We start from the raw sequence: 12,861 nt of genomic DNA on the forward strand, positions 1-12,861 counted from the left end.
ATAGAAAAGACATCATTGCAACATGGTAAGTGGTTTGCTTGATAAAGTTCAAGTTTCTAATAAATTGCGTAACGCCCCCCAACAAAGAAAAACACAATAACTGATGTGCACCTCTTAAGAGGTCCAGCGCCAATGTACATATGTGTTGCAAGATGCTTATTACCATCATAACAATGACACATCGCCCCCTAGTGCTGTGACTAGGGTATTTTGGTGCGTCCATATTTTTGCACTTTTGCATTTTATTGCTTGGGCCACTCCAGCAGTACATTTGTGCAAAATCACATTTTCTATACTGATGTAGATAATAAATAAAGGACGCACTGTGAATATATCATGCAGGTCTTGTTACGCTGTGAACTGATGCCCGTTCACCAACACGGCCTAGAGGTGGGGCACTTTAGTTCTGGCATTGATGCCTATTAAATTCCTTGTTTATGTTAGATTCACAACTAGGTTAATAAAGCTTTGTCACAATGCACCTGACGTTGTGGCTAGGGCAAGGCGCTGGGCAGTGTTTAAAGACCACTCCGCCAGTACTGTAGTATGTGATGTGTGTTGATAAAGCTTACTATAATTTGGGTTGGTATCCCAATGGATCCTGGTAAGTATTTTCACCCTGTCTGTGCCCACAGTCTAACCCTCCCTCTAGTGCCTAAAACTAACCCTCATCTTGGGCATCAGTCAGCGTTGTGAGCTTTGTGGGATTCTGGTTTCTGACCGCTGGGATCCGGATCACATCCTGTTCTTATGTTGTCAGGTGAGTTCTCTGGAATCCACAAGACAATCTGTGCCCCAAAATATTTACCATATCCTTTAGCCACCAAGATACCCAGCCAATCGGAAGGAGCTGGCCAAATATATTACTATTACAGCGCTCAGGAACCATCCCCCCCCCCCCCCAAAAGGACAACTAGACACCGGGTACACCTACAGGGATCCTGATGTCCTGCTTATAATGTCGCTTTACCCTTATACCCTGTTATTGTGCCATATGATCCTCCCTGTAGTAATAGTCGCTGGGTCATACATTTATATATCTATGTATGCACCCAGGAGGGTGGATCGGCCCATTATCTGGGCGTTCTCATGCTTAATGGGCTGATGGTGCGGGCAGATGACATCACCGGATGTCAGCTTCCCGCCCTATTCCCTCACAATGTGCACCCAGATGTAAGGTTGCTCTGAGCAATCGTATATATGCGCGCACGTCCCATATCATTCGATGGTCGGTGACCATCGAATGATGTGGGTGTTCCCCCGCAGGCTGCGATTGGATGTTTATGTAAAACCATGCCATGTGAACATACGCGCCGTGCGAATGGTGGGCCGGCGTATCACCATTCGCAAAGCGGGATCTGGTTGACTGGCTAGGGTGCGCATTCGCATCTGAGCAAATCAACCAGAATACCCCCCTAACACAAAAACCATAGCAACCATGAACCACTGTAAATGCTAATACACTAACGCACTCACCATGGGGCCTATGTATTATTTATTCTGAAATGTTTTCTAAAGACGCACTATAGGCGGACCACTGGTCGGACAATCAGACTTGCCTATGGAGGGCCACTGAAATGGCATGGATCTCCGTAAAAATATAATCTGCGTTCCCCAGGGCAACATTGGGACGCATCCACAGAAGCCATCGAGTACGCATCCAATAGTTTCTATATGTCCACCTCTGATTGGTTGCTGTATTAATGGTAGACAATGCCTAGGTCGACATTCACTAGGTTGACACTTTGAAATGGTCAACATACCCAAGGTCGACAAAAGGTTGACACAAGCTTATGGTCGACATGGATACGGTCAACATGAGTTTTTCAGTTTTTGTGTATATGTCGACATGGAAGCCCAGCAAGCATTCAATGTCAGGACAGGTCCGATGTCAAGCTCCGGGCTGGGTGTATATCATGTGTCAATCACACATGATACACTCCAAAGGGATGATGGCAATATCGCATGACTTAATTCGATGCCAGGTCCGATGTCCAGCCCTGAGCTGGGTGTGTATCACACATGATACATCATAGAGGGCTTAAGTGCCATCGATGGTTATTGCTAATTTCATAATCGATGGGAACCATCGTGTGGTTGACAGCTAGTAGCCACCATCGCATGACTTGATTCGATGCCAGGTCCGATGTCCCTGGCTGGGTGTGTATCATGTGGTAATCACACTGTGGTGCCCCGGGCTCAGCCCCATTCCCGGCCGGCCCCCCGGTCCCGACCATTGGAGGCTGCCTGTAGCACGTCCCCTTCCTGCCTCCCATAACCAGCATCACATGAGGGGACAATCCCAGCTCAGCCTCCCCGTCTGCACCGCACATCCCCGGGGAAGATGTCAGCCGCCGGCCCGGCCAGGTCCCCCTCCCTGCACCAGGGCAGCCAGAAGCTGAGGAAGGACGAGTCATTCCTGGGCAAGCTCGGGGGCACCCTGGTCAGGAAGAAGAAAGCCAGGGAAGGTGAGGAGTGGGGGCAGTGCCCCGTGTCTGTGTGTTAGGGGCAGGTAGCAATGTGCTGGGGTGGGTAGGAGGGGGCAGAGAGGCAGGTGGCACTGTGCTGAGGGTCAGAGAGGCAGGTGGCAGTGTGCTGAGGGGCAGGTAGGAAGGGACTGAGGGGCAGGTGGCACTGTGCTGAGGGGCATGGGTCACTGTGCTAGGGGCTGGTAGGAAGGGGCTGAGAGGCAGGAGGGGCTGAGGGGCAGGTTGCACTGTGCTGAGGGCAAGTAGGAAGGGGCAGGTGGCACTGTGCTGGGATGTGTAGCTATTGCAAGGCAAATACTGATAGGGCAGCCGGTTACCCCTAGTTGGGGCACTGTGCTGTGTGGCTGTTGCGGGGCACATACTGATAGGGCAGCCGGTTACCCCTAGTTGGGGCACTGTGCTGTGTGGCTGTTGCGGGGCACATACTGATAGGGCAGCCGGTTACCCCTAGTTGGGGCACTGTGCTGTGTGGCTGTTGCGGGGCACATACTGATAGGGCAGCCGGTTACCCCTAGTTGGGGCACTGTGCTGTGTGGCTGTTGCGGGGCACATACTGATAGGGCAGCCGGTTACCCCTAGTTGGGGCACTGTGCTGTGTGGCTGTTTCGGGGCACATACTGATAGGGCAGCCGGTTACCCCTAGTTGGGGGCACTGTGCTGTGTGGCTGTTGCAGGGTACAGTGCATGTACCGTATGTGAATAAACAGACTAGGAATATACTGGTAGAGGACAAGCTGGGATCCATCCTGTAATTGCAGCACACAGGAACATGTCTGATCTGGCAGCTCTAGCTGAGGTGTGTAAGCCTTAGGTCACTCCTCTGCAGGTGTGCTCAGTACAGGTCTGTACGCATGGTTCTCCTCTGCAGGTATGCTCAGTAGAGGTCTGTACTGATGGTTCTCCTCTGCAGGTATGCTCAGCACAGCTCTGTAAGGAGGGGTCTGAGTATTTCGTGTTCCTTACTCACCCACCGCCCAGGTCTGTACGCATGGTTCTCCTCTGCAGGTGTGCTCAGTACAGGTCTGTACTGACGGTTCTCCTCTGAAGGTGTGCTCAGTACAGGTCTGTACTGATGGTTCTCCTCTGCAGGTATGCTCAGCACAGGTCTGTAAGGAGGGGTCTGAGTATTTCGTGTTCCTTACTCACCCACCGCCCAGGTCTGTACGCATGGTTCTCCTATGCAGGTGTGCTCAGTACAGGTCTGTATGCATGGTTCTCCTCTGCAGGTATGCTCAGCACAGGTCTGTACTGACGGTTCTCCTTTGCAGGTGTGCTCAGCACAGGTCTGTACGGAGGGTTCTTCTCTGCGGGTATGCTCAGCACACCTCTGTACGGACGGTTCGGAGTATGGCGTGTTCCTTACTCACCCACTGCCGCTTATCCCAGGTGTAATGTCCCCGAAACGTGTCAGCATTGCAATTATGTGTTCTAACCTAATGGTTACGTATAGATGATACACACCTTCAGGTTGACAAGCTTATTGTCGACAGTCTAAAAGGTCGACATTGACATGACGATGATTTTTTGTGTTTATGTAATCGTATGTCATCATGGACACCGTATATATGTATATGGCTGTGCTCGCCATGCTTCCGGCACACTATAATATTCCCACTCTTGGATGGTAAAGTATGAAAAACCATAATTTTTTTAGAAAAAAATCACGAAAAACTCAAGTCGAACTTTTGACTGTCAGCCTTGTCTATGTGGACCATAAGCTAGTGTTGTTCTAGGGTATGTCAACCCGTTTTTATGTCGACCATTAGTGGTGACTATTGATGTGGACATTGACTGCATACAAAGCTTTATAACATTACTTCTAATGCCGCTGGTATAAAGAGCTCTCTGTAGAGATGGGAACCTTGGGCCCTCCAGCTGTTGTTGAACTACACATCCCAGCATGCCCTGCTACAGTTTTGCTATTTCTCCATACCAAAACTGTTGCAGGGCATGCTGAACTGTGTAGTTCAACAACAGCTGGAGGGCCGAAGGTTCCCCATCCCTGCTGTAGATGGTAGAGATCCACTATGTTTACTGCACGCCACAGAAAGTACTCTGCCACATGAGAGTACCAGCGTTTCATTTATGTCACCAGGCCTCCCCTTAGAATGGAGTTTCCACTTTCTGGTAACTTACATTGATTGGCTGTACTGACCCAAAATTGCCGGTAGTGTGGAGGCGGAGCTGTCGCCATATCCTAGGGTTCTGAAACGAACCGTCTGCCTTCTGTATAAGCATGGCTGAAGCGCACAGAAGTAATGCTTTCGGGAGTGGAATGCCCATTGATGCCTATCACCAAGCGTATGATGGTTTTATCATTGATGGCAGCACATCAACTAGCTTCACACCATCGATGGTATAACATCGATGTTTCTTCTTGTGTTTCCCCTTCAATGGCAACCATAGATCAGAAACACACTGATGGCCGTTCCTACTAGACTAGAGTGCTGCTGAAATTTGAGAGTGTGCGCGTCCTAGGACGCTAGAGGAGCGGTCTCCAAGAGTTGTCATAGTAACCAATCAAATTCCAGCGATTATATTCTAAACTTTCGCAGATAATACAGTCATTTCACAGTGGAAAACCCTATTATATGTAAGTACTAAAGCAGCAAAATACGGACAAGTGAGCCTTTAAATATGGTGCAAGAGATGGATAAACTTAAGTGCTAAAAGTGTCTCAACAGTAGTGTAGGGCAACAGGTGACCCGGTTGCAATCTGTTATTTTTTTTTTTATAAATGATACTCTAGTAAACGTACCAAAAGATATTAGTTACACGATTGTAGGACTTGGTTTGGAAATCCGCGTAATCTGGGAACCATGAACTGTATATATGCGCCGCTCCCACACTTTGCCTTGTCTCCCCTCGCTGTGGGAGGAGCTGTAGGGGCGGAGAACACATTGAGGAGATGGAACAGACCTCACTATTATTTAGGGGCAGATGTACTAAAGCCTTGGAGAGTGATAAAGTGGATTCAAAATATTTCAAACGCAGCCTGTAACATGACAGTTAGGAGCTGACCGGCTGGTACTTTGGGGTAGATGTATGAAGCGGTGATAAGGAAGAAGTGATAAAGTGTCTGATATTTTATCACCGAACCAATCAGCTCCTGACTGTTAAGTTACAGGCTGGGTTTAAAAAGGGACAGTTAGGAGCTGATTGGTTGGTGATAAAGTACCAGGCACTTTATCACTTCTCCTCCCTTATCACCGCTTCATACATCTACCCCTTGATCTATATCCAATGCTAGTACACCTGCAGTCTAATTAGAGTTCAGAGAATCCTGGGAAATGTGATCATTTCATTGTAAATTCCTTTGTGTTCTCCCTTCCTGCCTCCGTGTGTCTTGTTTATCCCCCTTCTAGAGTCCCGCACTACGGATAGGCCTGATCCAAGACCGGTATTCCCGTTACGTTGTCACTTTGCGCTGTTCCGTAGTGGTGTTTGCCTGGCAGATATATGCAGAGATGTCACTTTTGTGTTTCTGATGTCACATTCACCTTTCCAATGCCGTATCCTGGACTCTGTTATAATTAGATGACAGCGGGCGTCCGCTCTTCTGTCAGAACCAGATAACGATCTCCCTGATGGAATGGGTCATGTGATGCTGCTAGATACGCGTTACAGACAGATGACTGAGCCCACTGCATGTTCTGCCCATTGTGTGACTCGCTGGCAGTGTATTGTGTCTTATGGGACTATTCACTGATTGGTGATTCTCATACGAATGGCAAAATACAGCATGTTAAAAATCCCCGACTCTGATCCATTTTGGGTCGGAATCAGGAAATTTGGGATTTCCAGTATGTTGAATTAATTATTGTTTATTTTAAAGACAATCGTCAGCACAAAGCAGAATTGAATGGGGTTTATGGGTCATTTATGTTATAAAGGGTCAACAGCATGTCGACCTTTCCACGTGTTGACCGTATAATATTGACCTATAGACCGGATACTCTATAGCAGGTGTAGGCAACCTGTGGCTCTCCAGCTGTTGTGAAACTACAAGTCCCAGCATGCCTTGCCACAGTTTTGCTATTGGGGAGTGCTAAAACGGTGGCACTGCATGCTGGGACTTGTAGTTTCACAACAACTGGAGAGCCACAGGTTGCCTACGCCTGCTGTATAGGCTACATAACACTCTCTCTCTCTGTGGGGTTTATTTACTGAGATGGGAGTTCTACTGAAGATGGATGGTTGCTATGGGCAACCAATCAGAATCTTCTTCTTTATTAAGCACCTTCTAGAAGATAACAGAATCTAATTGGTTGTCCATATCTATTATCTTCTAGAACGTGCTAAATAAAAAGGAAGTATATTCGGATTGGTTGCTATGGGAAACATCCCATCTTCAATAGGACTCCCGTCTTGGTAAACAAACCCCTCTGACCTTAGAGACCTTACATGAGGGGACAGGAATAACTATTGTTTGCCGACACCCCCCAACGGAATGTCACACAGACCCCCCACCCCCGTGTGCAAGAGAATGGTCTTTATCTATTGACAAAAATACTTCTCGTTTCCTTGTGGCTGCTCTGTAGGCTTTTTCTCTTGCAGCTAATTTATAGGCCTTAGAACTTTTTATACAAGTACAATGGCCCTTATTCTAGTTGAGTCGGACGGATGCGTATTTTCGGACGGCCACCGAGTTTTCTTAGCCTTGCCTAACGTACGGATCGCTCACACCGTCCGAATGCGGTAAGTCGCCCGAGCAAACGGACCGCGAGCGGATGTTTCATGCGAACACCTCCCCCATCTGTGGGAACCTCCCCCATCCTCCGATGGTCGCCGACCAGCGAATGATGGGCCGAGTGGTCAGGCAGAACCGAGTGCTCCAGACCACTCGGACAGTTTTCCGTATGAAAGCAGGGATATGGCGGGCAGCTGGCATCCGGCTATGTCATATGTCCGCCCCCCACACGTGCGTCACGGCAGGCTTGCCATACGTACGCCCAGCGTTTTCATGGGAACGCCCATGAAACGTGGGGCGTATGCATAAGGTAATGAGCCCAAACAGCCCTTCACGCCCCTCTCCACCCCCTGCTCGGATGGTTCCGTATGATCATTTTCTGTACGGAACTCACACCGTGTTCGTACGTGTGAGGTGTTCACACGTGCGCAGATACACCTCCGCACATCGGCCATCCGTCCGCATTCGGAGCCATCCAACTCAACCAGAATAAGGCCCAATGTTATATGTGGGTAGATAGATAAAGATGTCGGCGACTAATCACTGTGCTGGTAAGTTGATTGATAAATAAAAGTATATTTATTTAGATGACAGAAAAAAATATATAGATGGACAATGGTGTATATATACGAAAAAATACAAGGATAAAAATACAAAAAGATAAAATAATAATAAAAAAAAAAAAATATATATATATATATATATATATATATATATATATATATATATATATATAGGAATGCTGTAGATAGCCGCACACATGGGACTCTGCTCCTTAGAAAAATGAACACGCAAGAGCCGTGTCTTTAGCAACGTTTCGGGAAGGTTTATTATCCCGTCCTCAGGCAGCCTGAGGACGGGATAATAAACCTTCCCGAAACGTTGCTAAAGACACGGCTCTTGCGTGTTCATTTTTCTAAGGAGCAGAGTCCCATGTGTGCGGCTATCTACAGCATTCCTATATTATTCTACTTGAGCCTGCACCGTGTCTTTAGCAACGTTTCGGGAAGGTTTATTATCCCGTCCTCAGGCAGCCTGAGGACGGGATAATAAACCTTCCCGAAACGTTGCTAAAGACACGGCTCTTGCGTGTTCATTTTTCTAAGGAGCAGAGTCCCATGTGTGCGGCTATCTACAGCATTCCTATATTATTCTACTTGAGCCTGCACCAGGGCGGTTGTATGGGATTGGATGCGTGCCAGCACATCGTCTCATATATATATATATATATATATATATATATATATATATATATATATATATATATATATATATATATATATATATATATATATATATATATATATATATATATATATATATATATATATATATATATATAACCTCCTAAAATCAATAAATAAGCATATAAATATAAAGGAGATTTGCTTAACTCAGGATGGAGGGAGATTATGGTTGCCCAACGCGTTTCGTCGATGTGACTTTACATCGACGAAACGTATTTTCGTCGCTCTGGCTGGTAGAAATAGGATGACTGAGCGATGCTGAGCTTAATTAATGGGGCTATTTACTAACAAGTGACTGTAAGGCTAGTTATTGTGGTGTTACAAAAAAATGAAATTCCTATCACCAGATTTGCCACCGGCTATTCTGGCTGGTAGCGGTAAGGATCCTTCATTGCTCTCCGATTCTGGAACTTTTTCAGTATGCCTAACCCGCTTTGTCACCGCTTTACAAGTTGTGCCAGGTTAAATGTGCCCAGGGTTTGCACTTTTTTAATAGAAAATGTGAGGATTTTTTTATTTTTTATTATTATATTTTATATTGTGGCAGCTATAACCCCCACCCCCATATACTGTACATTTGGATGTAATTTGGCCACTTTTTACGCAAATGTGATATCCATCTGCCTCTCTATTGCACCCCGCCGCTGGCAGACGGAGAAAGAGGCCGGCGGTGGGTGGAAGATTTCAAAACTCCTATTCCTTTCAATAGGTAGGCTACTGATTGGCTGAGAGAGCTTTCTTAGCCAATCAGCAGCCGCCCTGTTCATTTGAATATGAGCTTCTCAAATCTACTGCCCTCCACTGGCCTACCTCTCCGTCTACCAGCGGCGGAGGTGCGAAGGGAGATGACAGTCCCAAAACATGGAACGATGTGGCTATGATCCTTAAAATGAACCAGGATACTGTATCACCTCTGCAGTCCCAACATTATCTGCAATGCGCTTATTTTCGCCATGTACTCTGGTATAATGCATACACAGAGCATTAGCGGTGCGGTAATTGTGCGTTACTGTCTCCTAACACCCGATGCTTTGTATGGTCACACCCAGGATAAGACATGCATGTGAACTCTGAATTACTGTCCTGCAGACGGAGTGCGTGACACTGTCTTTTATTACCTCTTGGTCAGGGGGCAGCGCTGGAATGTGTGTGTGTGTGGGGGTGGGGGGGTGGGAGGGGGAAGAGGCCTATAAATTACAGACTGAAGGCAATATAAACACACAGCAGTTCCTCCACGTTACTCCCTGTTGTAGAACTTACACACTGTTATATACTGATTATAGATAGGGAATCTGTTCTCAATGCAGAATGTGATGTTATTCACAATTGCAAACATTCTTAGAAAAAAATAAAACATATGCAGCGAAAGGGAATCTCCTGCCACTTGTGTTTTTTTTTTTTTGGTGAACAAAACCAAATCTATATAATGGGGCTGATTCTAAAGTCACAACGCGCATGGGTTTCAGCGTATTGCTCATACGGCGGATCCGGTATCTGCGCATGATGTCACTAGTGCGTAAGGATCGATGATAGACCATGCGTTCCACAGTGGGCAGCGACTATACAATTGTACAGAACTAGTCTGTCTCATGGGAGTGAGATGGGCGTGTTTGCCGGATTCCTCGCTCTATCGTAGCGCTATGGCGTTCGTTTCAGCCACCAATCTCGCACCCAGCAATTATTGTGTGTGTGTGTGTGTGTGTGTGTAAATAAATATATATTATAATGTATGTGTATGTCACTGCGCTACACAGATATGACAGGGCTGCTGTCCATGGCGCTATCTGCAGGAAGCAGCGTGCCTCCGATACTTGCACTGTCACTTGGGTTAGGATCATGCAGCACAAATAGCCACATCCCAGTATAATTCGTGACCCTGCTACCTCAGTGTCTCCGTTGCCCGGCTCATCCACTGCGGACACCAGGACAGTGAGTTTCCCTTACATAATTATACTGATACATTATGGGCCTAATTCTGGTTCACTTGCAAAAGCAAGTTTTCTCTCTGGGCCAGATTCTCTAAGCTTCAAAAGTGATAAAATGGAGAGTGATAAACAATCACCCAATCAGCTCCTGTCTGTCATTTTTTAAACACAGTCTGTTACTTGGCAGGTAGGAGCTGATTGGCTGGCTGTTTATCACTCTCCATTTTATCACTTTTGAAGCTTAGAGAATCTGGGCCTCTGTCTGTCTATCTCTCTTTCTCATAGACAAAACCATGTTGTACTGCAGGTGGGGCAGATGTAACGTGTGCAGAGAGATCTATTTATTCAAGCTTTGGAGCGAGATAAAGTAGCAGCCAATCTGCTCCTTTAACTGTCATTTTTCAACCCCAGTCTGTCAACATGACAGTTAGAAGCTGCTACTTTATCTCCGGCCACTTTATCTCTCTCCAAAGCTAAGTACATAGACCACTCTCCGAGATTGAATATATCTACCCCAACATGAGGTGACATTTAACTATGAGTATGTAAAGTATTTATTTATGGTTTAGCCCACGATTTGTGATCTTTAAATTGCAGATAGAATTTTTAATGCGTAAGGCGGCTTTTAGGTCTTCGGCCGTTGGCTATGTCGACATTTGGGACAAAAAACTCTGAGAGACTCATGTTGACCTTCACATTGTCGACACTAATGCTTGTGTCAACCTTCCAACCCTGTCGATCTCCTTCAGTGGTTGAGCCAATGTCCCATACCCAGCTTTTGTTTCTTCAGTCCGAGGAGGAGGAAGCTTTCTGTAGCTGTCTCTATAGTTTTGTTTCCCTAGCTGCCTATAACCAGTATTTATGTATTTATTTTCTTCCTCTGTTTTAAAAATAAAAACTTTTTTTAAATAATTTTATTTTAGCAGCCGGAAAAATAGCAGCAAAAAATCCATTACATACGAAATGCACTTCCTCCTGCTTATTTGTGCTGGCAGCTGATTCACCCATCACCTTCCTGGCTTTGTATGTGTTTGTTAATATACAAATATCAAGGTTAGGGTGCCTTGGGATCTTCATGCAAACCCCATCTTCTCCTAACTGCCGCCACCTGCTGGGAGTACAGTGTATTGCAGGGGGCAGCAGTCAGTCTCTTTTATACAGTAGTATTAATTTGAGTGAGTAACTTGTATTCTGTACAGGATGTGAAGAACCGATTTGTCATAAGGGTGTGGCAGGTGGTTTGGGGTGTTGGCCCAAGTCTTGTGGTCAATGAGTCTGGAAACCTTGGTGTTCACATTTGTGCAGTTTATTGGATTAATTTAGTTTCTCTACCGTCCAATGGGATACTGGGCTTCACTACTATGGGGATTGAGACCTCCGCAGGAGAGACAGGCACATAAAAGAACTTTCAGTGTGGGTGCACTGGCTCCTCCCCTCAATCTCCCTCCACTAGTCAGTTTTGAAAAATGTGCCTCTACATTGAATGGACACAATAGTGTCCATTCACAACTACTGTTGGCTTCCTGGCCATGCGGGATTTCGCCGTCCGGCAGGAGCCGGAGTGTTTGAAACCGCCATAACAGTTCATGTTTCCAGGTCTACACATAGAATCAAGTGAAGTAATTAGCTACACCTGTGGATCTTTTAAAATGTGTCAGTGAGTAAAGAGTGCACCTGTCGGGTGACCTGGAAACGTGAACTGTTGGGGGTCCTGAGGACCGAGGTTGAGAACTGTTCTTGAAGATAATAGATAGTATCTGATTGGTTGCCCATAGCAACATCACATGTGAACAAGAACTCTCATCTTCGTAAAGTTCTCCCTGTGAGTCTGCAAAGTTTTTAAAAGAAGCGGCTCTTTCCGGAGCTTGTTCCCCAGTAACACTGTAGATGTTCGGACTGCTAGCACTGGTGTATGGAAAACCAGAGTTATCTCCAATATAGAAGTGTTTTTACCAAGAAACTTGGTGAACTAGGCGCTGATGTGAGGTGCTCCTCCTAATTTGGTATAGCTGCTGCCTGAAGGTGATTTTAGTATATCACTCAAGGGGTACAACAAAATAAAATACAATAAATGTATAGGGCGGTATTCAATGAGGCTGTAAGGCGAATTTTTGACTAAAACGGCGAATCACCCTATTCAATGACCAGATGGCGAATACATTTCAAGGTTTCTTTCTACATGTTTCACCGAGTAGCAATCACTATCTTTTTATGGTAAAGTGGAAGGTGAACTTTTAAAATAAAGTGTGTTTTGTTTTTTACATTTGGTGTCAAAAAATCAGGAATTTTATTCTGAGGGGCATGCTATTTTTATTCATGTGCTGTAAGCTGCGCTAATTGAAAAGAACATGGGGATTGGAATATTGGTACATTTATTCAATAATAGTTAAAAAGGTTTATAATAAGAACAATATTAACCCCTTCACGACATTTGACGTACATGTACGTCATGGTCGGGAAGTACTTCCCGACATTTGACGTACATGTACGTCATGGATTCTAACTGTCAC

The 12,861-nt window shown here is 45.8% G+C and overlaps 1 protein-coding gene across 2 annotated transcripts in view; it reads left to right on the forward strand.

The window, feature by feature from the left end:
- Nucleotides 1-2,125: 2,125 nt before the first annotated feature.
- PARVB (parvin beta) overlaps nucleotides 2,126-12,861 on the forward strand; it is a 50,824-nt gene continuing 40,088 nt past the window's right edge. For both annotated transcript variants that reach the window (XM_083181261.1, XM_083181262.1), the window contains exon 1: nucleotides 2,126-2,468. In XM_083181261.1, coding sequence (XP_083037387.1) covers nucleotides 2,345-2,468 — 124 coding nt within the window. In that variant the 5' untranslated portion in view covers nucleotides 2,126-2,344. The remainder of the gene's footprint in view (nucleotides 2,469-12,861) is intronic.

This window comes from Crinia signifera, chromosome 4, assembly GCF_055691185.1.
Source record: "Crinia signifera chromosome 4, ASM5569118v1, whole genome shotgun sequence".
NCBI lineage: Eukaryota > Metazoa > Chordata > Amphibia > Anura > Myobatrachidae > Crinia > Crinia signifera.